The sequence below is a fragment of the Neoarius graeffei genome, chromosome 19, assembly GCF_027579695.1.
Source record: "Neoarius graeffei isolate fNeoGra1 chromosome 19, fNeoGra1.pri, whole genome shotgun sequence".
Taxonomy (NCBI): Eukaryota; Metazoa; Chordata; class Actinopteri; order Siluriformes; family Ariidae; genus Neoarius; species Neoarius graeffei.
The window spans coordinates 41,832,074-41,859,981 of NC_083587.1; the positions used below are offsets into that span (position 1 = coordinate 41,832,074).

Genomic DNA, 27,908 nt, shown 5'->3' on the forward strand with positions numbered 1-27,908 from the left:
TACTTGCATTTATCCACCCGGCCTTTGTCTGACAATGCTATCCAAATTTGGAGATATCAAAATGAAGTGTCTACTGAAAAGGATACCTCAAATGGTGACAAAAGGTTACATACTGTAGAGATCTTCAATCTGAGTAGTGGCAGAAGGTAAGACCTAAGCTATTTAAGCCCACAAGTAGCGTTACCCACAAACTGTGTAAATCCCCCCCATTTGAGTCACTGAGGGGGGGAATTCCCCCCCATTCTGAAAAATGAAATTCAGGCCCTGCCTTTCGTGTCCATCTTCGATGTTTTGATTTATAACCAATGCCCCCAAGTTTCGAAGATTCTTATTGGTTGACCGCAAATTACATCTTCCAATAGCATCGGACCTTACATATAAAATGATCAATTTCCGAGTTGTGCTGATAATGTCGGCAATTCTCGCTCATTAGTGAACAAGATTATAGCGAGGTTTGTTTAAAATAAATTATCCGACTTTACGTATGACAAAAACTTATCTAAAAAGTGAGATAACATATTAGAATATTCTGTTAGCTTTCTCAGTTAGGGATAAAAACACGATATAACCATTCTAAAGACGTATTTTCTACATAATATCAACTCTGACAGAACTTTGGAAGAACTCACAGATGAACCAGGATATATCAACCAAGTGTACCTTGTTTTCAGAGCGTTTTGACGCACATGGTTCAAAGTTTTGACTGCAAGTGTTTCGTTTGAGAAATTAATGGTGAATATCATTATATTTGGGTTATGAGATTAATTTATAAGAAACAACCATTGATTTTAACTCCCTGAGCTCCCTTCATCCTACCCATAAAGACACCCCCCTCCCCCTAAACACACACACACACACACACGGATCCCAATTACACACACACACACACACACACACACACACACACACACACACACACACACACACACACACATACCCGCACAGGCCAGTCAGCATACTACAGAGGGTGACTAAGGGCTAAAAGGTGCATAGATAGCAAAGAATGCAAAGCACATCACACCAGATGTTAGATATAATTATAATGAAAAATATGGACTCCGTAAACCAGATTAAGCGGGTTAAATTAAACACACAATTTCATTACATATATACAGTTGATGAAATGATCAAAATAAGAGGATTCAAGAATAAATAAGCATGCTATGAACATAAATCAAGAACATGGAAAGACAAAGTCAGGAAACAAGCTTGCAAACAATACTGAAACACCAACAAACTACAATAATTCATTTTTCAATATTATGTCAGTGCAAGAAACATTTAGAAGTATAACATATCTTGCTAAAAAATTACGTTGCTAAAAAGAAAATTGTTCTTTTAGCATTTCTTGCTAAGCGAAATTGCAAATTGCTAAAGAAAAATGTGAGTCTTTAGCACTTTTCGCTAAAACAATTTGGGTCCTAGAGTGAGCACAGCCACTTTATCCTGTTCTACAGGGTCGCAGGCAAGCTGGAGCCTATCCCAGCTGACTACGGGCGAAAGGCGGGGTACACCCTGGACAAGTCGCCAGGTCATCACAGGGCTGACACATAGACACAGACAACCATTCACACTCACACCTACGGTCAATTTAGAGTCACCAGTTAACCTAACCTGCATGTCTTTGGACTGTGGGGGAAACCGGAGCACCCGGAGGAAACCCACGCGGACACGGGGAGAACATGCAAACTCCACACAGAAAGGCCCTCGCCGGCCCCGGGGCTCAAACCCAGGACCTTCTTGCTGTGAGGCGACAGCGCTAACCACTACACCACCGTGCCGCCCCGGTATCACATTAGAACATGATAATTTGGTTTTATATTATAACATGATAACTTTAAACTAATGCTTGAATCTATGGTTTGAATGAGGTATACGGAGATTAAACTGGGTAATATGGCTCATTTACATTATTTAATCAAGTTCTAGTTCATGCTTGGGTTGAACTGCAGTAAAGTTAGAAATATATTCACATCTTCAAACTTCCTGGATCAATAACTCTTAAGTGAAACGTTGTTAATTAACAATAGATGCATCTTTCCTACATTACTTGAAAGGCTGTTCCATAACTGTGGGGCTTTGTAAGAAAAGGCTCTGCCCCCTGATGTAACCTTCACTATATGAGGACGTTTACTCAGGTAGTGTGGTGCCAGATCATTCAGTGCTTTAAAGGTCAATAGTAGTATTTTATAATCAATGCAAAATTTGATTGGGAGCCAATGCAATGTGGATAAGATAGGGATGATGTGGTCATATCTTCTAGTAAGGACTCTTGCTGCTGCATTTTGAACTAACTGGAGCTTGTTTATGCCCTTATTGGAACATCCAAACAGTAAGGCATTACAATAATCCAACCTAGAGGTAACAAAAGCATGAACTAGTTTTTTTTCTGCATCATGTGGTAACTTTTATATTTCTTATCTGAGCAGTATTTCTGAGATGAAAGAAAGCTATCATTGTAACGTTATCAATATGAATTTCAAATGAAAGACTGGAGTCAATGATCACCCCAAGGTCTTTTACTGCTGCACATGAAGAAACAGAAAGGCCATCCAGTGTTACTGTGTAATCAGAAAACTAATTTCTAGCTGCATATAGTCCTAGTACAAGTACTTCTGTCTTGTCAGAGTTAAATAGAAGGAAGTTCATAAGCATCTAGTGTCTAATGTCCTTTACGCATTTCTCAATTTTATAAAGCTGGTGTCTCTCATCTGACTTTGCAGAAACATACAGCTGTGTGTCATCAGCATAACAGTGGACACTAATACCATGCTTATGAATAATATCACCCAGAGGTAACATATATAGGCAGTGGGCCTAAGACAGAACCTTGTGGAACACCAAACTTTACCTTAGTATGCATAGAAAAATCACCACTTACATCAACAAACTGATAAATCAGTTAAATAAGACCTGAGACATCAGAGGGCCATTTCCTTGACTCCAACAATGTTTTCTTGCCTGTCAAGGAGAATGGTATGATCAATGTGTCAAAGACTGCACTGAGGTAAAGCAATACAAGCAAGGAGACACAGCCCTGATCAGAGGCCAATAGTAGGTTATTTACTACTTTAACCAGTGCTGTCTCTGTGCTATGATGAGGTCTAAATCATGAATGATACATTTCATGGATGTTATTCCTATGTAGACATGAGCATAACTGCTGTGCCATAGCTCTTTCTAGAATTTTGGAGATAAAGGGGAGGTTTGATATTGGCTTATAATTTTGACAGCTGACAGAGGTCAAGGTCAGGTTTTTTAATCAGGGGTTTGATAACTGCTAGTTTAAAGTATTTGAGTACATAGCCAATTCTAAGGGAAGAATTGATTATTTTTAGAAGAGATTGAATTGCTTTTGGTTTGAAGAGTCATGTAGGTAAGGGATCTATTACACAAGTTGAAGATTTTGATGTGGAGATTCATGAAATTAGTTTGATTTCTCTAAGGGGAGTGAAACATTCTAATTACTGATCTGATACAGCTATATTGTTAACTACAGGGTTACTTAAATTGCATGGCCTTAAATTTGTAGTTTGAATTTTTTGTCAGATATTTTCAATTTTGTCACTGAAATAATTCATGGTCATTGCTACTACATATTTCAGGTGTGTATGTGTCTGTGATGGTCTTTTTCCTAGTTAATTTTGCTACAGTATTAAATAAGAATCTAGGATTATTTTTGTAATCATCTATTAGGGTGGAGAGAGAAGTTGACCTAGCAGCATGTAGAGCTTTTCTATACTTCAAGAGGTTCTCCTTCCATGTTAATTAGAATACTACCAATTTTGTTTGATGCCATTTACATTCAAATTTTTTGAGTGGTCTGTTTTAAGGTACATGTGTAATTGTTATACCAGGGTGCTAGTTTTTTCTCTCTGACCATTTTTCTTTTTAGTGGAGCTAGATTATCTAAAGTATAGAGCAGTGGTTCTTAACCTTTTTTGAGTCATGGATCCCTTTAAGAATCTGATGAAAGCTATGGACCCCCGTCCCCAGAAATATTCACATAAACACAATTTTGCATGCAATATGTATAATGTAATTTATTTATTGAGATTTTATTGTCTCATACATATACACAAAGTATTAGTAGTAGTAGTAGTACTACATCTACTCTCTTGTTATCTGCTTTATTTCAATGAGAAGGTTGTTGTTGTTTGCCTTGACTAAGAATATGAAACTGTGGAGTGGTCTTTGACAAGGTGACACGCATGTCATCTTTGATATCCAATCTATTTCAGCTTTTCATTTTGATAGAAACAAGTGCTGAAAACCCTGATTCACAAAGTTATGTGGTAGCAAAGGGAATCAGAGCACTCATAGCTCGCTTTACCAGATGAGGGTAGGCTTGGGTCAATGCACACCAGAATTTTCCAAGACTCCTTTGAGTTTAATTCATTTTGTAACATTTCCTTTGTCCTCAGGTCAATGAGGTCATCTTTGGCAAGGTCTTCGTCACTGATACAGTCTATGTTGGCTAGGAAAGGCTTACGTATCCATGTTTAAACTTTAAGGTTACCCGAGCCAAAGTAACCTTTGAAAGAGTTCTGCAGAGTATCCAAATGTCTGCAGAATTCTGCCTGCAGAGAAGCTGACAGGGCATTGTTGCTTTCACTTCCATCCTGCTGAAGCACTTCTTCTAACATTGGAAAGTTTCCGTAGTTGTCTGCCTCCAACCTCCTCTTCCACAGCGGCAGCTTGGCCAGAAAAGCTTTCATTCTTTCAGCAGCATCCATAATGGTGACTTCATGGCCTTGAATCGAAAGATTTACCTCATTCATTTGGCCAAAGATATCCGCCAAGTAGGCCAAGCCATGAATTAACTCCTCACTGTCAAATTGTTCTGATAGTGGGCTTTCTTTTTTCTCTCAAAAAAAGTGAAACTTCTGCTCTCAGTTCAACCAGTCACTTCAAGATTTGTCCTCTGGAAAGCCAGCGAACCTCTGTGTGGTAGAGAAGAACTTCATATTCTGCTCCCATTTCTTGACAAAACCTCTTAAAAATGCAATGGTTCAAAGCCCTTGCTTTGATGAAATTGATGATTTTCACGCTGGTAGACAAGACTTCCTTCAGAACTGCTGGCAGTGTCTTTGACGCCAATGCATGCCAATGAAGGAAACAATGGGTAACGATGACCTGAGGAGCTTCTTTCTTCACCAAGGCAGCAAAACCAGATGTGTTGCCAAGCATCGCAGGTGCTCCGTATGTGCACAGAGTACCAAGATTTTTCTTCCAATCGAAATTATGACTGGCAAAGAATCTATCCACAATTTTTAAAATGTCGATGGCTTTTGTAGTTTCCAAAAGGGGTTCGCAAAACAGAAATTCTTCTCTGATGGTATCAGCATGCACATAGTGAATGAAAACCAATAGCTGGCTGCACTGAGAGACGTCAGTAGTTTCATCCAGTTGCATGCTGAATGGAAATGGTGTAGCCAGGCCAGCCACACTTGAAAGAAATTGTGGTCAATTAATCCTCACCAGCATATGAGAAGACAATCAAGCCGTGATAAACCGTGGAAAATGAGAATTATCACTTGCTCTTATGGAATGGCACAAGATGGCGGTCCTGCAGAGAATGATGGCACACGTTTAAATGGTAAACATGGGCCCAGCAGCAAGTCAAGAGATGCCTAGCGGTTGGCATTGTAAGTAGTGGCTGGGTGTGTTTTCTTTCAAGCAGTAGCAGGATGTATTTTCTTTTCTTTTTTTCAATGGGAAACCGTTGATGGGGACAAGGGCTGTATAGTGAATATAAATGTTAATTTTTATCTGATCCTCACGGACCCCCTGAAACCCATCCATGGACCCCAGGTTAAGAACCCCTGGTATAGAGGAACGTCAGCTCTAAGCATTCAGTTGCCTGATCAAGTTCTGTGGGGTCTGACGGTGAACCGAAGTTGATAACTCTGAGAGACTAATGTTGACGTGAATGTACATTTGACACAGTAGCATGGCAAGGTGTATGTATTATCGCTCAGGCATATTTTGAATAAGATGAGATCATAATCTGAGGTAGCTTTGGACTGTGAAAGTGTGTGTGTGTGTGTGTGTAATCCGAATGTTAGTATTAGATCAACAGTGTGACCACCATTATGATTAGGTCCTATGATGTTCTGATTAACCCCTACTGAATCTACAATGGACACGAATGCAGTTTTCAGAGGGTCTTCCAAGTTATCGAAGTGAATATTAAAGTCTCCAACTACTAAGACTTTGACTACGTTCAGACTGCACCCTGAAACGACCCATATCCGATTTTTTTGCCCATATGCGACCTGTATCCGATTTGTTATTGACAATCTGAACGACACAGATCCGATTTTTTCACATGCGACCCAGGCCGCTTGGATATGTGGTCCTAAATCCGATGCATATCCGATATTTTCACATGCGACTGCAGTCTGACCGGACAGGTCGCATTCATGCGACCTACACGTCATCAACAAGAGACAAACATCACTATTCTGTGTTGGCTAATCCCGCCTCTTTGGTGGAAAACAACAACATTTGTACAGTTTTCAGAATTTAAATAGACTTTTATAGAATTGATCAAGCTAATGGTGGATTTGGTAGGGACCTGGATGTTTATCTGTTAGCCTGATTAAATAAAACAGTTTCTATAACTGATTTATAACTTAAACCATCCTGTATTACAAGATTATAAGATTGTTCTGGAAATTTCCAGTAATTTGACACCTTCGGTCTCATTAGTCTGCTGTTAATCAGATTATTGTGCGAGTTCCGCTGCCGCCACAAAAACCACATCGCCAGGTCTTGCCTCGTCTCCATAGCAAAACTGCACTGGTGTTTATGCACCTTGAGCCAGCGCTGAGAGAAGTTGCAGAATTCAGCTGGCTATAAACAATCTAAATAAATATTTATAAAAATGTAGAAAAAGTTTATTAATATGACAAAATAAATATGTGCAAATTATTAAGCCTGAATTAAGAGTTTGGTAATACAGCAGCCGTATCCCAAATGACTGCCTACTGAAGCTCGAGTGCACTATATAGAGTTTAAAAATCCATTACTTCCTAGTAACATAGTGCACTTATATAGAAATTAGAGAGACATTTAGGAGTCAACCCTCGTTACCAGGCTACACGTTTTCATTTCAGTTCAGAAACAAAAACACACACGAGACCTCACACTTTAACACTAACCAGATAATTAAACAAACAAAAAAAAGAAATCATGAAACATGAAGAGTGCGCTTTTTTTTTTTTTTTACGTATTACGTAGATGTGCTTATTACGTGTCAATTTGCGCATGCGGGACACTTTTGGGTCGTTTTCCGTTCATATTGGAGATCACATACAAGTCTCATATAATTGGTAATGTGAACGGCCTAACAAAAAAATCGGATTTCACAACAAATCGGATATGGGTCGTTTCAGGTTGCAGTCTGAACGTAGTGTTTGTCTCAGGAAACAACCAGGTCAGAGATGAAGTCTGCAAATTCAGCAAGAATTTCAGAATATGAAATTCTGAAATTTCGTATTCTGAAATTAAATAATAATTTAATTATGTAAATAATAAGTAACAGAATTGACTGGGTAGACTGATTTTTTGTGGCTACATATGTTAGTATAAAGAACTTCAACTGCACTGAATTTATAACCAGGATTTTGTGTCACACCTAGATAATCATTACAAATGACTGTAACACTTCCTTCTCTGCTAGTTAGACGAGGCTGGTGTATATAATTGTATCTAGGAGGACTAGCTTCATTGAATGCTACTTGCTCATTTGGTTTAATCCATGTTTCTGTCAAGCACAGTACATTAAACTCCTGATCAGTAATAAGTTCATTAAGAAATGCTTCTGGATCGTCTTGTGGTACCTTGAGCAGTTGAACATGGGGTTTGGCCGCAGTATCCACAGGAACAGCTACTGGAGTACCCACTGGAGCAGCTAGCTGGACCAGGCTCCAACTCACCTGCTGGTCCTCTGCCTATGCTTGGAGCAGAGCCGGGAAGCACTGTTCCTGCTCTGCAGATGGTGTGGCAAGGGCCTGGACAAGTGTGAGTATTTGAATGACTCTGACAAGGGCCAAACTGTGCTGATTATACAACTTGGCATCTCCAAAATGGCCGTTTTTGTGGGGTGTTCCCTGTATGCAGTAGTTGGTACCTACCAAAAGTGGTTCAAGGAAGGACAACTGGTGAACCAGTGACAGCATCATGGGCACCCAAGACTCACTGATGCACATGGGGAGCAAAGGCTAGCCTTTCTGGTCCAATCCCACAGAAGAGCCACTACAGCACAAATTGGTGAAAAGGTTAATGCTGGCTGTGATAGAAAGTTGTCAGAACACACAGGGGCTGTGTTGCCACAGACTGGTCAGAGTGCCCATATTGACTGCTTTCCACCACCAAAAGCTCCTACAGTGGGCACATCAGCATCAGAACTAGACCTTGGAGCAATAGAAGGCGGCGGCCTGGTCTGATGAATTACATTGTCTTTTACATGATGTGGATAGCTCGGGGGGGGGGGGGTGTTACCTGGGGAAGAGATGGCACCAGGATGCATGATGGAAAGAAGGTAAGTTGGTGGGCCAGTGTGATGCTCTGGGCAATGTTCTGCTGGGAAACTGTGAGTCTTGGCATTCATTTGGATGTTACATTGACATGTACCACCTACCTAAATATTGTTGCAAACCACGTACACCCCTTCACGGCAATGGTATTCTCTAATGGCAATGGCTTCTTTCAGCAGGATAATGCACCCTGCCACACTGCAAAAATTGTTCCAGAATGGTTTGAGCAGCATGACAAAGGGTTCAAGGTGTTGACTTGGCCTCCAAATTCCCCAGATCTCAACTATTAATTGGTGCTTATCTTATTCAGTGACACACTTAGCAAATTTTCTTATTATATGTTATTTTACCATGCCAGGCACTCAGGTACCCCTACTTTCAAGTGGGACAGGCGCTGGAAACACGGCCTCAAACCCCTGAACTTTGTAAGTCGCAGGTGAAAACTGCTCATCTCAACGAGACCAAATCTGAGCTGCAGTCAGCCTCTGAGCCAGCCATGCGGTCTCAGGCCAAGGTCCATGGCAGGAATTCCCATCAGCCCCTGCAGCCGATCTCCCTGCCTCAGGCCCCCATTCAGGTAGACTACCAAGCTGACCCTCTGTCACTCAATATACAAAAGGTAAAAAACAATCTAGAATACCTAGAACTGAAAATAGTTGCTGGTAATGGACTCAGACTTTTTGACTCTAATTTATACAGTATGTGGTATACAGAGTTGTCTTAATAACCTTCCATGTAGCTAGAATAATTACCCACTCCATCACTTATTCCACACTTGTAGATCAGTGAAAAAGAACTACCAGAAGACTAGATATTATTTGGGTGGTGGATATTGTAGTGTATATGATGCTGGTACATACGTTGCTGGGATTTTTAAAACGTCAGTGTAACTGGGTTAAGAAACAGTCCAAAGAAAGATATCCAACCAAGAGCAGTCCTGGGCCAGAGACAGAAAATAATGAACAATTAGAGGATGAAACAATGTATGCACAAATATACATAATGAGGATCAACAAGTTAGTTGTCTAATGAACTTGCCAATAAGTTTACAGAGTATTTAAGAATCCCCTAATAATATGGGAAGTAAGAGTAGGTACAGGTGGTAAAGCTACAACTTATCTAGTGATTTGTAATGACATATATAATTTTAATGGGCTGAGTATGAATACATAAATGGTATAATGTATAGAATATCAAAAAGATCATTTCAAAAGATTCATCTGTGGTCAAGTCATAGCCTCTTGGCAGAGGCAAACAGGGTTTAGGTTGAGGACATTTGACTTTTTGAGTGTACAATAATGGTGTATGATGATTGGGTTTCATTTAGCTGATTTTCATACTGTGTTGTCATGTTGAATTGATGAGTTGTCTGTATATGTACTGTACATATGTTACCTGTCAGCCTGTCACAGAATTTGTGGTTTTATTTCTCAAGAGGCCTGTAGCAAATGAGAACAGCCTGATGGGACTGAAAAGTGGGCGGAGACGCTGGGGACAGACCAAACTCTCTGACAGCTGGGATGAGTCCGATCCTTCAGATACAGCTGCATCCAACTCCAAAAAATTCAGCATGGGAGCAGAAGAGAACAAGCTCATCAGTGAACTCACTTCTGAGTCAGTGAATATTCAGTTGGACTGTACAGTGCTGTGGCGATTTAAGATTGGCAGAGTATTTTATTAAAACAGTTTTGTTCTTCTCAATATTCTTTCTTCTCTTTTTAATGACAAACCTATTTAGGCCAAAAGACCAAAAGCCTATTTACACTTTTAACAACGTTACAAAGCTACCAAGTAGTATCAAATCGAACTCCAGTCTGCAAAGCACCTGCTCAGCTCGACAGCATTACCTGCGGCAATCAAGATACCTGCCTGGTACGTCTGCTACATGGTTGTGTTCAGTTACGAATTAACTTATTTCATTTGTGTGGAAGAAGGATAAGATGAGGCAGCAAGGTGGTGCAGCAGGTAGTGTCATGACATCAAGTCTGGAATTTGATCCTGAAGTCAGGTTTCTCTTCTGTATGTTTTGCATGTTTTCACTTTATCCATTTACATTTTCTAAAAAATGCTGGTGGGTGACACTAATTTGTACAATATGTAATTTTGGGTGAAACTAATTAGTGTGATGTTTATTTGCCCCATGAGAGTGTGTGTGTGCGAGAGAGAGAGAGAGATACTGGTCCATCAGTGTGTCCTGTAAAGGATGTACTCCTGTCTGGATGTACTGGAATATCCAGTGTTCCTGGAATAGACTCAAGATCCACTGCAACCCTGACCAAAATAAAGCAGTTACTGAAAATGAATGATTGAAAGAATGACAGTTCTGAGCCAGAAGAACTAGCTTCAAGAAGTGCAATATCATTTCATCAGCACTGTCTTGTGACACGTTTTGTTAAAATATTTGTTTTTGTCTAATACGTCTCATAATTAAAATATAAAGGAGTATTAAAAAAAGACAAGATTGTGTCATTTCAGTGTGAGGCTAGTAATATAAGTACTACTCTCATACCTTCATTTCAGGTTTGATAAGTAAAAGCTCCCCAACAGCTGTAGAAAAGGAGCCCCAGAGGGACCTGTGGAACAACTGGGTGACACATCCAAAGAAACCACTTGGTCCCATTGGAGGAGCCCCAGTTACCCGAGTCACTCCAGGTAAACTTGTGTGCCAGAAGGGTAGTCTGTTAGTTCTCAGCTGTCTGAACACCAAAACTTTGTAATGCATACATGCATGCACAAATGTGACTGAGTTTCCTGAGTCAAAGCTAATTTATCTCATTTATGCTCACACTGAATACTGTTTAATTACTGCTATTATTCTGTAATGGTGTGTATGGGAATGGGAGCAAAATGGTAAAGTTGAAACGTGAATCTATCCCCTGGCAACCTAGTAGCCTGCGCAACTAAAATCTGTGGCTGAATCTGAAAATTCAGTGTGCACTAATGTCGGTTAAGTACCTACTACCAATCGTTACTGGATGTTCTGGAATGTTTGCGTACTACAGATTTAGTAGATCATCTGGATACAGTTGGACTCTTATTAAATGACTGCTGAGCATTTGGGCACCCTATGGATTATGACAGACTGCTTTTTGCATACTGTATTGTAAGGCAGTATGAATATTCAGATGCAGCCTATGTGTGGGAAACACTGTAAATGAATGATGCAGTGATATAGCAATAGAATTACTTGCACCAACATAAGCTGAATACTCGTACTGCCTCACTGTAAAACGAGCGACTGCAAATTTAAAACAAGGAAAGAAAATATTGCCAGATATGGCTGGAAATAATAAAATAAATCATTATCCATTCTCACGTTTTAAACGTCTCGTGGCGGTTCACACTCCGTAGCATCCTGTTAAATACAGTCAGGTGGGAATACATGAAACCCGTTACTTTACCGTTATGGAAGACTGAGTACAAATAAAAATGTATCTGTCCCATGTTGTTTTTACCTGATACATTAGTGGGTTTTGTATGTGAAAGGAGACTTTATATGACTGAAGCACAGCACACTGTTTTGAACACTTCTAAGTGGTTCGAATATTACAGCAATTGAGCCTTCCATTATTCATGGGCCATCTAATCAACAATTCCACAATGTGAATCCTTTCTTTATTCAGATGATCTGGCCAGTGCTGACCTGGTAGTTCAGTATCAAATGTCCCCCAGACTGCTGTCCAGAGAGGCAACACAGCCTAGACAGCATTTTAATATATTCATACATTCCTTATCCATTAGATTCTAAAAGCTTAAACATTTTCACTTGATTTTGAGTCATGTCTTTATTTCTTTCGTGCATGCATCCCTTGACTCCCTTACGAGCCCCAGAAACAAAGGACAGTAACAATATAGTCCCATGTAAGCATAGAGAAAGGATGCTAGAAAAATTTAACAGCATAAAGGTACACATAATGTTGCTGTTTGTAGTGAAGCCTCTCCACTGGAGATTTCATTGTGGTGCACCAACCATGAATCATGGTATAAATCATAATATAATTATATAAAATTATATAAAAATAAATCATAATAAAGTGTTCTACAATTGGGCAAAAACAGAGTGTACCTTTTGCATCAAATAACTTCTGGCTTTTAAGCTACATCTTACAGAAACCCCTAAAGCACATAAAAATAATGAAAATAAAATATAATAATTTTATAAAAGATAATGGACTGGAGAAGAAACATACAGAAACAAGAAATCACTAATCAAAAATTCACACCATATACTTTTACATACATTTTGTTGTAACAGTATTACTTTGGATTTTAGGAAACTTTATTAGCACTACATACAACCTCTCTGGAGGTTATATTCCATCTTTCCAAAAGAAGGATGTTGGATCAGTTGGCCAGAGGATACAGATTGCACCAAATGGAAACCAGCAAGCATGTATGTACTTCTAACATTTTTTTTTCATCTTTAATCATTTTTTCCCTGATTACTTTCAACAATCTTCTTGGTTATTCACCATACATGCATTCAAATTTGTTTCATGCAAATGCTTTGTTTCATAGCTGAGATTAAATCAGATATTATTCCCTAAAAAGAAACTTACTGGCTGTCCAGCTTTTTCCTGATAGGAAGAACTTGTCAAGACCCAAGATATGGGCTAGTCTTAACTGATGGCTTTTGTGTCTTGAGCACTTAACATACTGTAAGCTGGAGAAGCAATAGCTAAGCAGCATATGCTCTCTTGGTTGCAATATATCTTACTTGATTTAATCAGGTTTTTGTTTTGCTGTTTCTTTTTTTCCCCATTCTCCATCCCTATCCATGGTTTCTTCCTCTTAGTTGTTCTCCCCATCACTGCTGATAATAAAACTGGCAAAACAAAATGTATAAAGCCAAAACCTGCTGCTTCCACTTCATTAAATATGAGTGCTGAAGGTAAAGCTTAAGGTCTTGCTTAGGCAAATTCTGACCAATTATATTCCCTGAGTGAGAATGAGACTATATGCATTCTTTCCGAAAACAAACGTAAGGCCTATGTTCTTACATATGACATTCTTGATCATTGCTCCTCAGATGTTGATGGTTGGAAAAAAAAATCTCAAGTCAAAGGGACAAGCTACTCAGTCCTGAGGAAAAATTCTGGCAGCATCCCCCCTCATGCAGCTCCTGTCCAACCTGTCCATGGTCGAGTGGACTGGGCAGCAAAGTACGGAAGCCGTCGGTAGCACATCTTCAAATCTTTACAGACTCAGCTTGTGCTAATCGTAATGGCTCCATCTTCTCCAGTAGATAAGTTTTTAATGTCTCAAAAGCCACTGTGCAGATAGTTTTGTAGAAAATGTAATTATAATTTTTGTAAAAGATGTGCACCCTAGAACTGAAAATCTTTCTTTTGTTATCTTAATTGACTGGGTGAGAATATCATTTGTATTTTAGAATTGAGCTGTTAATTCTAAACCATATCTTCTCTTTTTAATCACATAAACACACAGAAGTCATGTTTGTGATGCCTTGAAAATTAGGTACATTTGTTATTAATTTTTCAGATCAGTATGGATTTCAGGACATATGATTTCCCTATTTGAAGGGGTAGTCAGTCATTTTTAGGGCCTTCTGCTGGCTGTAATGTACAACTGCATTGAAAAGCCTTCCCATTTTCACAATATTCCAGTTGTTGTTTATCTTTGAACATGATTACTAAAGGCTTTTAAAAATGACACACTACAAACCTCACCTTTAATGCCAGTGAACCAGAACAGATGTACAGACTACCTGTCATTATCCAAATAACAACCTGCTTTTTTCTTCTTTTAAACAATTTGTGACCAACACTATATTTGTATCAGATCAGAATATACTGTAGAAAATCAAAATAACCTGTTTTTAGCTTGAGACCAGCCCTGACAATTTTGTTTTTAAAACATGTTGGATTCTGTGGTTTGAATGAAAATATATACACCGATCAGCCATAACATGACCACTGACAGGTGAGGTGAATAACAATGATTATCTCCCTACAGTGGTACAGTACCTGTCAAGGGGTGGGCTATATTAGGCAGCAAGTAAACAGTCAGTTCTTGAAGTTGATATGTTGGAAGCAGGAAAAATGGGTAAGCGTAAGGATCTGAGCAACTTTGACAAGGGCCAAATTGCAATAGCTAGATGATTGGGTCTGAGCATCTCTAAAATGGCACATCTTGTGGGGTGTTCCTGGTAGGCAATAGTTAGTACCTACCAAAAGTGTTCCAAAGAAGAACAACTGGTGAGTCAGCAGCAGAGTCATGGTTGTTAAAGTCTCATTGATTCGCGTAGGGAACAAAGACTAGCCCACATGGTCCAATCCCACAGAATGGCTACTGTAGTATAAACTACTGAAAAATTTAATGCTGGCTAAAACAGAAAGGTGTCAGCATCAACTTTTTCAATTCGTCACAATGGGTAAATTAATGTGTGTACACCCCCCACCCCCACATTCCAACACAGTTCTAAAACTGCTTTTTACAACATTTTTTTTAAGTACAATTATGACATACATACTGCATAGATATTATTGTAGCTGAACTTGTGCTGGATACAAAAAAAGTAATATGACTGAAAATACTGCTTAGATTTGTTGAAATTGACAACAACATCAGAGCATGCCAAAATCATTAGAGTGCCAGAAAAGACGAAGAAGAAAAGAGAGCAAACGAGTGTCGGTGCGTGTTTTATTTACTCAAGAAGCATGCAAAGATTATGCATTACACCACATGCATATCAAACCGATATGCTCATAAAATATTTGGCTGGATCAAGTCGAAGTTCAAAATGACACCGCTCATCATCAGTGTCGCAGTCCTCAAGATCTGATGAACTGCTGAAATTGTCATCGCTGTCCTGAATCACCCAAAGAGCCCCTTGAGCATCAAATCGGCGTGCCATCTTGTAACAAGTTTTACCTCCAAACAGGTAGCCTAAACTATGGCTGACATATCCTGTTTACAGTGGGCGTTCCCACCACGAAAGAGTAAAGTAAACCAATCGAAACAAAGAGTGAAATTAATTATCATTCCATTACCATGTGAATAGTCTTTTATGAATGTGTAAGTGGGCACTCAGCACGCTGATTCAGGTGTGACTGAGTAAGGTGACAAGTCTTATGCTTCATCTAATTTCATCTAATTTGGCAGTGGATACATAGGAAAGTGTGAAGTATAAAGTTTTTGTCAATATGTTTATCATGCTTGTATGATTAAAAACCCATACGTGACCTACTCATTCTAAACCTGCCAAGCTTCACCGGTGAAGCTCTCGACCCCAGAGGGTTAATGGTAAAACCCAATTCTGTCTTTCCCAGTCTTCTTCTGGAAGTGTTACATTTTTCCTACCCGGCTAAGTCCCAGACGCTTGGTTTGAAGATCTCATAGGAGAATCTCCATTCCATGAGCGGTCAAAATCTAACTGCCATATTACCTCACTATTACCACGAAATTCTTTTTATATCATGAGTATCTCATGATTTATTAAAACATTCATACATGACATTCCACTTTATTATATAATTTTCTGGAATTTCTACAAGCATCGGATCTATACTTATTTACTGTACATTCATCATCTTACAATACTCCACCCATTGTGATCTCTTAAAATATCCCTGATACTCTGGGTAACTAAGATAGGTCAAACAAACAGCTGGACAAAACAGTCCTAAAACACCTAAATGACTATCTCTATTGAATATCGTGCACTCCTTGTAACTATGAGGATTTGGAACCACAGCTACTTTTATCAGAGGTGAAGGAGTTACTATACAGCCAGTCATATTCATATCTTTTATAGCAAATTGGGCCCACCTATACCATTTATTTGATAACGCTTCTACCCATTGAGATGCCTCGATGTCTACATGCTGTCTTTCTGACTTCCTTTTTACCCTTTGCATGCGATTGTCGAAGTCTCTGTTAGTCAGTACGTCAGTCAAAAATGAAGTTGATCGTAGTGGACTCTAGTTCCCTTGGTTCTTCTGTGCATATGTTAACGATGCAAAGTTCACCTTGTACTGTACCCCCATCCCCGCTCATTAACATAAGTAGACATTAAGGCTACGTTTACATTACGTCGAATCAGCGGATCATAGATTAATGTTCTTAAAATGATTTGCGTTTACACTAAAACCGTTAGCCGTGCACACAGCAACGCCAATACGCGGATACGCTCGGCTCCGCAGGCATCCTGCGCTCCAAATCACTCCGCCCTGAACAGCGAGTGCCCTCTGGAGGGTGCGCACTCCGGCCCTGCGCAGCTCACAGAGCGCGCGAGTGAAGTGCACAAGCCATGATTCGGGACTGAGCCGCTGTGTGTGTGATCCCAGCGCATATCACTTACTACTTGCAAGTGGAAGGATGGCAAGCCTAAAGACAATCATGACTACACAATGGGCAGTATTTGCATCAGTATTTGCAGTATTTTCATACTTTTATACTCTTTAATGAAAGGTGATACAAGGCGGAAGGCCGCGCCGTTTTTCAGCAGTCGCGTCACATGACCAACGCCAGCGAATCAGGAAGGTGGATGTCACAGTGACGTTGTCCAATGAGACGCCAGCTAGAGCTCAGCACAGCGTATCCGCGTATTTTGAATGTTTACACAGCACCGGCGCAGACACGATCTGGATTGAATACGTGGACGCTGGCGGATTCCCGTTTCCAGGCGTTTCCAGGCGGTTTAATGTAAACGGACAGTGCATCCGCGAAGAAAACGAGATAGATACGGTCTAGTGTAAACGTAGCCTAAGAGACCCCATTTCAGGAGCCCCTTGAACGTCAGTTGCTTCTTCCTTCTCTCACTATGAACCATCTGCTCCTTGGGTTGATCCATGTCCTTTCTGCGCTTTTCTGAAGATTCTCCTGCAGACACTGCTCCTTCTTACCATAACACATCACACATCACATCACATTATCTCTAGCCGCTTTATCCTTCTACAGGGTCGCAGGCAAGCTGGAGCCTATCCCAGCTGACTACGGGCGAAAGGCGGGGTACACCCTGGACAAGTCGCCAGGTCATCACAGGGCTGACACATAGACACAGACAACCATTCACACTCACATTCACACCTACAGTCAATTTAGAGTCACCAGTTAACCTAACCTGCATGTCTTTGGACTGTGGGGGAAACCGGAGCACCCGGAGGAAACCCACGCGGACACGGGGAGAACATGCAAACTCCGCACAGAAAGGCCCTCGCCGGCCCCGGGGCTCGAACCCAGGACCTTCTTGCTGTGAGGCGACAGCGCTAACCACTACACCACCGTGCCGCCTTACCATAAAACCCTGAGGAGAAAGTCTCCAAACACCCTTGTACAATGATTATAATGATATGTAGTACTATTTTCTACCTGGACAGTGGTAGAAAAAAAGTGGGGCTTAAAAAAAAAAAAAAATTCTTTTTTTAAAGCCCTACTTACAGCTGTTCGAACAATAGGCCTTATAAAGGACTTAAATATGGTATTAGTATAGGTCGATTCATAAATATTTCATGCATTGTTAGATTCATATTTGCTAGTTTGCATGTGATAATGTAGTAGTATGAATAATGGTACAGTACTGATTCAGTTTAACCTTGAGAGTCCCCTTTTTAATATAATCCACAACTAATGATAATAGTCCCCTCATTTCCCTGCTTAATCTCTAATTGTTACAACACTGGTTTGCTGTTTCCTGAATGAAGGTAAATCTACAGTCTGAATTCATTACTAATAGAACACCATACCTTGGAATCACTTCCCTATTTAAACTTCACTACTGTCCTACCCATCTGATGAAATTTTCAATTATTACTGGTAAATACCTATAGCCTCGTACCCTTGATCATGTCCACATAATCTACCACCAGATGTCCAAATGGTTGTCCTGGCACTAGCATATGCTCTAGTGTAATTATAATGTCCTTCCTTACATTATCCCAAACACAAATTTCATCTCTATTTACTGTTTTATCTATCACAATTCAACACTAATCCAAACAAGGAAATTCACGATTTCCCAATTCACAATTTATTTATTGTGCATGGCATTTTTTTCCCAATGTCTCTCAAGAACAATACCATGCGAATGAGATGTGGTGAGAGTCACTTTTCTCCATTTTGGGACTGTTTTCCAAGCTCTTGTGGTAAACAGAATGGTCCTACTGAAATGGCCAAATGCAAGGAGCCTTTTTTTTTTTTTTGGAACACAAGGAGTGTTTACTAATTAGCGTAACTATGGAACTGCATCACACCAAGATGGCAATGCGCAGAAAACATCATGTCGATTAAAAATGTATCAAAAATTTAGATTATACCAGCAGATCGTGTTCCATCCAATAGCTGAAACATGCAGGCATCACAGAGCCATATAACTTGCCCACAAATGTATTTATTTATTCTGCTGTCTCCCTCTGTGTGTGTGTGCGCGCGTGCACGCGCATTCACAGCTTCAGATGGTTTAAATGGAGAGGAGGAATTTTGCTGTGTTTACGTACAAGTGATGACAATAAAGGCTTATGCTTCTTAATTTACCCACAGATGTACTTATTTCCCTTGAAAAATGTACGGCAAACCAGCTACTGGATTTGGGATACTACGACATCCTGAACTACTTAGTATTTGGGACTTCTAAATAAACTGAAGATGCTAAAGGCATATGAAAGTACAGGTGGCTACCAATATTTTGAGGTAGGTATCATGCATGCCAGAATGTTCTGGGAAATTCCTGATTTTAAAAAAAAAAAACATTATGAAAAAGGTAAGCTAAAATGTGGACTTCTAATAATAATAAACAAGCCAGGGTATAGATCCAGCATATTTTATGGTGTTTAACCTCATCTACATTATCAGTACATAACAAACATGCTGCTAGTCTAGCCAAGCATTAGGTCTAATAAAATATATTGCATCCAAAGCCCACATCCAGATATACACCTTAACGTTGCACAGAGCTTTCACACTAACCTGATACTCACTGTACTTGTACTGATATGTCACTGTACAAGTACAGTGAGATGTCATTTGGAACAAGCCAACAGATGCTCAGTTAAATTTACTAAAGTATAAAAGTATTTATAAAAGTATAATGGTACTTCAATAAAAAAGTACACACACAGGTATACTTTGTCTGTACTTTTTTGTGTATACTCCACACACACAGGTATACTTTGTTGGCAGCCACTCTTCCTGTTTAACTGCAGCTCGCCATTTTTCTTGTCCTTCTGGGTTTGCTGGGAAGCGGTGAAAAGTTAAACCAGGCTTATCTCCACGTGTTATTACATCCAAAAACACTACAGCTCTCTGGCATTGTTCTTTTTAGATGTAACGTCTACAAGTTTATCTGTAGATGTACTGAATTGGGCTTACAATCATTCGCGTACACTTGTGCCGGTTGTTGTCAAACACAAAGCATGGCTGGATAAACAAATCTGCAGTTACGATGACCTCATGTCAAAGGCCCCTATAACTCCATACTCGCTACCATGGAGTGGAGTCCATGCATTCTAAGGCTAAGATATCGAAGCACTAGCTAGAATGATTTAGTTATCTATCCAGAAAAATGACGTCATCTAACCTTGCTCTATTTTGCAGTTTCACTCACTAGTCAGGCCTTCCTTTTCCGCTGGCTTTTAGCTTGCAGTAGAGCAGAGTCCACCATGTTTGCCCACGCCATCTTGTTTTGATTAAAAAGTAGGTTGAACACACCCCACGGTGATCACGTGATATTGCTGCTCACTTGCTTCAGCAGTGTTCGTAAGTGTAAAATACGGGACGCGTTTTATCTTGGCAAAACAGTGACACATAAGGCATACGGTGTGTGCAGCATCACAACATCTTGAAACTCCAACATAAAACATTTTGCCCAGAATTCAACTTTGCAGTCAGCACCTTTAAGTAACCGTAATGCAGATTTATGAATACATATAAACAAGATGCTTTTGTCACTGTACAAGTACAGTGAGATGTCATTTGGAACAAGCGAGCAGATGCTCAGTTAAATTTACTAAAGTATAAAAGTATTTATAAAAGTACTTTGATAAAAAAGTAATACAAATACAAATGTACATAGTAAAATTATTGAGGTAGAACAGAATTATTGAGGTAATATGAATAAATGAAGAAGTAAGATTATGTACGTGATAAAGTGCATGAGTATTGCACAGAGGAATATTGTACTAGTATGTTATTGCACTAGTTTTGACATACAGCACAAAATATACAGTAATATAATAATATACATGAATATACAGAACTGGTCACGTGCCATGGGCTGTATTGCACAGTAGTATAGCAGCAGTGAGTGAGTGGAGGTGTGCTGTTCAGACCTGTGGATTAGTTGGGGAGGGCAGTGAGTTCAATAGTGTGATAGCTATGGGGTAAAAACTATTCCTCAGCCTGGTTGTGCGGGTGTACAGAGTTCTGTAGCGCTTACCAGATGGCAGAGGAGTAAAGAGTCCATGTCCAGGATGGGTTGGGTCCTTGATAATGTTTTTGGCTCTGCGGGTGCACCAGGCGTGATGGATTTCTTCCAGTGATGGAAGTGGAGTGCCTATGATCCACTGAGCTTTTTTTATGATGCACTGCAGGGTCTTCTTATCCTCCAAGGTGCAGCCCGAGTACCACACAGTGATGCAGTACATGATCACTGACTCTATGGTGCACCTGTAGAAGTTCATCAGCAGCTGTTGAGGCAGTTGTGCTTTCCTCAAGAAATGGAGCCTCTGAAGGCCTTTTTTAGCCAGTGCCGAAGTGTTTGTGGTCCATGACAGGTCCTGGCTGATGTGTATGCCAAGAAATCAGAAATTTACCCATGCATGCAATCTGTGGTCTGTTGGTAAGAAAGTCCAGAATCCAATTGCATAGGTGTGTGTTCAGTCCAAGGTTATTCAGTTTGATGGCCAGTTTAATGGGGGGGATGCTGTTAAAGGCAGAGCTGTAGTCAATGAACAGCATTCGCACATGATTGTCCTGCCACTCCAGGTGTTGTAGGGCAGTGTGAAGGGCCAGTGAAATGACATCCTCCATTGACCTGTAAGCAAATTGGTGTTGGTCCGGGGTGTGTGTGTATGCATATATAATTATTATTATTATTCATTTATTAATTTTTTTATGTATGCTTGGACCAGCCACTCAAAGCACTTCATGACAATGGGGGGGTCAGGGCCACTGGGTGATAGTTGGTCAGGGTCCTGACCACTGCCTGTTTTGGGACAGGGATAATAGTGGGGGACTTGAGGCAGGTGGGGACCATGGCCTGTTCCAGGGAGATGTTAAACAGGGTGGTGAAGACTGCAGTCAGCTGACTTGTGCAGTGTTTCAGCACCTGTCCTGGTATGCAATCAGGTCCAGCCGCTTTATTAGGGCTGATGTAGCTGAGGGCCTGTCTCACCTCATGTGAGGTAAGCACCAGTGCTTTTGGTGGGGCTTCCTGCAGGGTTAACTTGATGTGGTGGTGGCTGTTGTCCTTGTTGAACCATGCAAAAAAGTGGTTCAGTTCGTCAGGAAGGGATGCATTTCCTCCTCTGGTTGGACAGGTGTTGCTTCTTTTGTAGTCCATGATGGATCTAATGCCCTGCCACATGCGCCGGCAGTCAGAGTTGTGCTCCTCAATTTTGTCTTTGTAGGAGCACTTTGCATCTCTGATACCTCTCTTTAGGTTGAACCTAGCTGTTGAGTAGTCCTCTAACTCACTGGTGCGGAAGGCATTGTCACATATGAGGGGGTATGTAAACAGTGGTGAAAAACACTGCAGTAAATTCCCTTGGTAGATAGAAAGGTCTGCAGTTCAGTGTGATAAATTCCAGGTCTGGTGAGCAGTATTGTTCAGTAGTTACTGTGGAAGTGCACCAGGAGTTATTCACATAAATGCACATGCTGCCACCTTTATCCTTTCCGGATCCAACAGTCCAGTCCGCCCGGTAAACAGTCCGGCCAGGTAACTCAATAGCCAAATCGGGGATGTTAGCATTTAGCCAAGTTTCTATGAAAAGTGAAGTGCAGGTGTTCATCTTTTGTGATGAAATCCTCAGCCTCAGCTCATCTATCTTGTTCACTATGGACTGGGTGTTCGTGATGAACAAGCTAAGTAGAAAAGGTTTATTTGGGGAGTTCTTTAGCCTAACATGAATGCCAGCTGTCTTACTCTGCTTCTGCTTCCTGTTCCATCTCCACCTGTGCCACCTCTTTGTCCAGGTGGTAATCCAGTTAGGCATCGATGTGCTGAGTAGCTCCTTCAGGATGTTAGGAGGTGGCAGTGGAATGAAGCTTTTTAAGCCAATATTCAGAATTTCCTCTGGACTGTAAATTACACGAATCTGCCGTAATGGTAAACAGTGGCTCACTGTAACTAGAAGTAAACTAACAAACACACAAAAAAATTGCCTCTGTGTTCGTGCGTGCCGCCATCTTGAACCAGAACTGAACAGAAACGGAAGCATAATTCAGTTACAGTGTAAGGTAAAAAAAAAAACCCAAAACTTAGGGAGTTGACAGACACAATGAGAGATTTGTGCACTAACCCAAATGTCTAAGGCTACAGATTGTTTCCAATTTTCTTATTACAGTCAGATTATTACAGACTGCATAACAGACTCTATTAATTTTTGTACAGACAATGTACAGGAAGGGACAGAGCAGGCTATACTTCTTGAGGAGGCTGCAGTCCTTTAACATCTGCAGGAAACTCCTGTGGATGTTCTATCAGTCCGTGGTCGCCAGTGTCCTGTTTTACACCGTGGTGTGCTGGGGGGGCAGCACATCCAAGAAGGACACATCCAGGCTGGACAAACTGATCAGGTGGGCCGGCTTTGTGGTCGGCATGAATCTGGACTCTCTGGTGATGGTGGCAGAGAAGAGGACTATGGACAAACTACTGAACATCATGGATGATGCCAGTCACCCTCTGCACACCGTCATCAGCAACCAGAGGAGGCTGTTCAGTGACAGAATGCTCCTTCCCAAGTGCAGGATTAACAGACTTAAAAACTCCTTTGTCCCTCACGCCATCAGACTGTACAACTCCTCTCTGGGGGGGAGGAAGGGTACCAGGAGGACAGAGGACAGGAAGAGTAGCCTAGCCTAGCCTGACAAAAAGCAATACTGGACAATGTGCAATATAATGTGCAATACCTCTCCTGATGGACTTTTTTTTTCTTTTTCTTTCTTCTTTTCCCATAGCTTATTCTTTTTTATATTTGTATATGTAAATCTCATCTCATCATCTCTAGCCGCTTTATCCTGTTCTACAGGGTCGCAGGCAAGCTGGAGCCTATCCCAGCTGACTATGGGCGAAAGGCGGGGTACACCCTGGACAAGTCGCCAGGTCATCACAGGGCTGACACTAATGGGGCTTTTCCACTACCAACGCGGCTGAGTTGGGCTGAGCCGTGCGGTGCTGAATTGGGCTGAGTCGAGCTGAGTGGGGCTGTTGGGGTTGCATTTCGACTACAACTGCACTGAACCATGCTGGCTGGAAGTGGGTGGACACATTGGGTGGAGTTAGCGAAAGTGGGTGGACGTCACGTGATGTCGTTAGGCGGCGCAAACAGTGACATCAGTGACCTTTTAAGCGGTAGTCTCACGACCCGGATAGTAAACAATAAATATGGAGGACATGGAGTCATTAGTGTTGCTGGTCTTGGTGCTGTGGCTTGTTGTCATCGACAACGCCAACAGATACTGGCAAGAGCGTATAGATGAGGCGAGGCGCATAAGGCTTCGTAATTCTTCTTCTTCCGGGTTTACAGTGTTTACAGATCCCAGCGTGCTCGCGGGGTGTGTGTGGGTATGTGAGGACACTCCTCCTCACCAATCAGTGCACAGGGAAGTATCTCCTCACGCCCCTAGCCCCACTCGGCTCGGTTGGGCTCACTTCAGCCCCACTCCAAAACCGTGCGAGTTTTGGTTGCTGAGTAAGGCTGAAGTGAGCTCAGTCATGCTGCTCTGAGGTAGTCGAGACGCGAGCCATGTTGGGCTGAAGTGAGCTGAAAAAGGGTAGTGGAAAAGGCCCAATAGACACAGACAACCATTCACACTCACATTCACACCTACAGTCAATTTAGAGTCACCAGTTAACCTAACCTGCATGTCTTTGGACTGTGGGGGAAACCGGAGCACCCAGAGGAAACCCATGTGAACACGGGGAGAACATGCAAACTCCGCACAGAAAGGCCCTCGCCGGCCACGGGGCTCGAACCCGGACCTTCTTGCTGTGAGGCGACAGTGCTAACCACTACACCACCGTGTAAATACTTAATTTAATTATCTAGACGTTTTCTCTATTTTCTATTTATCTTGTAATGATGCTGCTGGAATTCTAATTTCCCTGACGGAACCCTCCCAAAGGGATCAATAAAGTTCTTTCTTATCTAATCTAATCTAATCTAATCTAATCTAATCTAATCTAATCTAATCTAATCCCACCAAGACGGTACGCTGTTTCTCCAATAATAAACCCTGGGTGACTAAGGACATTAAAGCAATAGTTCGGGATTTTTGACATGAATCTGTATGGCATCCCCGTCAACAGTGTCATGCAAATACACTGACTTACCCCCGACAGCATCCTGTGAGTCCAGTTCTTGTCTAGTTTTGGTCCAGACGAAAGTAGTCCGGCAAGTTTGTTGGGGTCACGAAAGTAAAATGTTTTTCTTCTCAAAACAGTATGTGTTCAAAAGAGTGATATATTTGCATCACAAAACCGTTGCCAAATAAAAAGTCAGACCTCGCAATTATTTGGCGCTATATTTTGTCTCCCTTGGTATCACTGCGCGCTGTCATGTTGACATCTGCGCAGGAATCAACACCTTTCCCATTGTTTGGCAGTGATTAGGAGTTCAGATCAGCGGCGCTAACAAGCTAATTTGAGAGCAAGAACAGCGACAAATTTATCACCTTCTATAACCTATACAATAATATATTTGTGAAAATGGTGCGCACTTGCGACTGTCCAGGCTGTAGCAACAAAGATGTGGCTGAATCTTCGCACACATTTCACCGTTTTCCCATGACGGACGTGTCACTGAGGAAACTTTGGCTTGTTGCTCTGGGCTTCCATGTGGACTCCAAACAGGCAAAGGTAAAAAAGCTTCGTGTTTGCAGTGCGCACTTCATCAACGACGACTATGTTTCTTCATGCCCAGGACTGAGGAAGAAACGGGTTTTGAAGAAAGCTGCTGTCCCTGCACCCCAGGTAAGAACAAAGTTGTACCGCCATGCTTTCAAGCAGACAGGCTTTCAAGAATCAGCTAGAGCTAGCTGCTAGCAACATGTTGAGGCTCAGGTCTTATAAAGCTCTGATACAAATATGAAGTTCTAAGAACAAAAATAACTTGGGAATACACAATAATAACACATGCATCACCATTAAAAATGTTATGTAAAAGATTATCATTATTACTCATATTCCTTCAATGTCTGATGTGTACACCCATTTGTTGTAGTCGTGTATGACCTGGACTATACTAACTAAAGCATACAGTATGCCAGAATAAGTCATTGCTTGATCACGTGTACAGTTTATAAGGTTATAAACATTCAACTAACAAAACACCTGTAGGCTACAACATGTAAAAAAGGAGTCAACACTTACTCTGAAGACAACTGACCATCGGGTCCAGCTGGCCTGGGACGCTTCTTCCAGTTAATTTTAGGAATGTGGAAAAACGTCTGCAAGACACCAACATTCAGGAGTGCAGGGAAGTCAGTGTGGTTTGTGATGCAGACAGCAGCTGGCATGCTGGCCTCCTCGTCAATTGAAAGGTCTTGCATCTGTGGCATGATGAGATCCCATTCGTGGCAGCAGTAGCACTCCACCTCTGTCTGCATTACTTCACATTTGGAACAAGTACACCACCATTTGTCGGTCACCTGGTGTCTCGCGGCTCCAGCTTCACCTTCCACTTCTCTGTCCACCCTTTCTCTCTCTGCCCGTTCTAACTCCATCTGGCGAATTTCTTCATCTGTATATTCGGATTCATAAAGATATCCCTTTGGCTGTGAGATGAAGTCAATGTTTTCAACGTCGCTGTCGTAGTCAGACATGTTGTCGCTAACTTTGCTAGCAGTAAACAATGAATGAAACAGCCGTGGCTGTCACCTGGCGGCAGCGCGCAGTGATGAGAAGGGAGAGAAAATAGTGCCAAGCGATTTCGAGGTCTGACTTTTTATTTGGCAACGGTTTTGTGATGAACTCTTTTGAACACATACTGTTTTGAGATGAAAAACGTTTTACTTTCGTGACCCCAACAAACTTGCCGGACTACTTTCGTCTGGACCAAAACTGGACAAGAACTGGACTCACAGGATGCTGTCAGGGGTAAGTCAGTGTGTTTGCACGACACTATTGATGGGGATGCCATACAGATTCATGTCAAAAATCCCGAACTATCCCTTTAAAGCATCACTGAACAGGAAGAAGGCTGCCTTCAGGAGTGGAGACAAAGAGGAGATGAAGAAGGTGCAAATTGAATTGAGGGAAAAGATCACAGAGCACAAGGAGTGTTACAGGAGGAAGCTGGAGAGCAAACTCCATTAAAACAATATGAAGGAGGTGTGGAGTGGTATGAGAACCTGGTCATGGAAGGAAGACTGACCAGAGGATGGAAGGTGACCTGCATCAGGCTAATGAGTTAAACCTGTTGTTTAACAGTTTTGATGTGACTTCTGCCCACCCCCACCCAGCTCCTCCTGTGACTCACCCCCTCAGACATCCTCACCTCAAATATCTTTGCCTATCCCCCACTCCCTTCTCCTAACATTTCTCACCTCTAGTCCCCCAGCAACCCCACTTTACCACCCCTCCTCAATGACTTTTCTAGCTACTGGCCATTCACTTAAGCCCTCCTTCACCCCTCCTCAATCAGGACTCCAGAACGGCTTTCCAATCAACATCACAGTGGAGGTGGTGAGAAGGCAGTTCAGTTGTCTCCACACAAGCAAGGCTGCAGGCCCTGATGGCCTCAGCCCCAGAGTGCTGAAAGGATGTGCTACTCAGCTGTGTGGGTTTTTTTTCAGCAAATATTCAACTTGAGCCTGAGCAGGATGATCATCCTGGCCCTGTGGAAAACATCATGCCTTGTTCCTGTACCCAAGAAGAAACATCCAAGCACAAACAGTGACTACAGACTGGTGGCTCTGACTTCACATGTCATGAAGTCACTGGAGAGGCTGGTCTTGAAGCACCTCCATTCATTAGTAGAACCATCACTGGACCCCCCCCCCCCCCCGCAGTTCGCCTACCAGCCCCATATTGGAGTGGAAGATGCCATCATCTTTCTGCTCCATGGAGCTTATACTCCTCTTGAGACAGGCAGCATTCTGAGAGTCATATTTTTTTTTACTTTTGCAGTGCTTTTAACACAATAAGACCTGCCCCGCTTGGTGACAAGTTACTGAAGATGCAGG

At 41.5% G+C, this 27,908-nt stretch overlaps 1 protein-coding gene across 5 annotated transcripts in view; it reads left to right on the forward strand.

Annotated features, from left to right (window-relative positions):
* Window positions 1–13,861, forward strand: part of mak (male germ cell-associated kinase) — a 64,497-nt gene extending 50,636 nt beyond the window's left edge. For 3 of the 5 annotated variants that reach the window (XM_060900902.1, XM_060900901.1, XM_060900903.1), the window contains 7 exons: window positions 8,902–9,120; window positions 9,979–10,157; window positions 10,282–10,415; window positions 11,064–11,195; window positions 12,817–12,936; window positions 13,339–13,434; window positions 13,573–13,861. In XM_060900902.1, coding sequence (XP_060756885.1) covers window positions 8,902–9,120; window positions 9,979–10,157; window positions 10,282–10,415; window positions 11,064–11,195; window positions 12,817–12,936; window positions 13,339–13,434; window positions 13,573–13,724 — 1,032 coding nt within the window. In that variant the 3' untranslated portion in view covers window positions 13,725–13,861. Of the gene's footprint in view, window positions 1–8,901; window positions 9,163–9,978; window positions 10,158–10,281; window positions 10,416–11,063; window positions 11,196–12,816; window positions 12,937–13,338; window positions 13,435–13,572 lie in introns of all 5 variants that reach the window. The other 2 variants (XM_060900900.1, XM_060900899.1) reach the window with 1 other exon arrangement.
* Window positions 13,862–27,908: the final 14,047 nt, after the last annotated feature.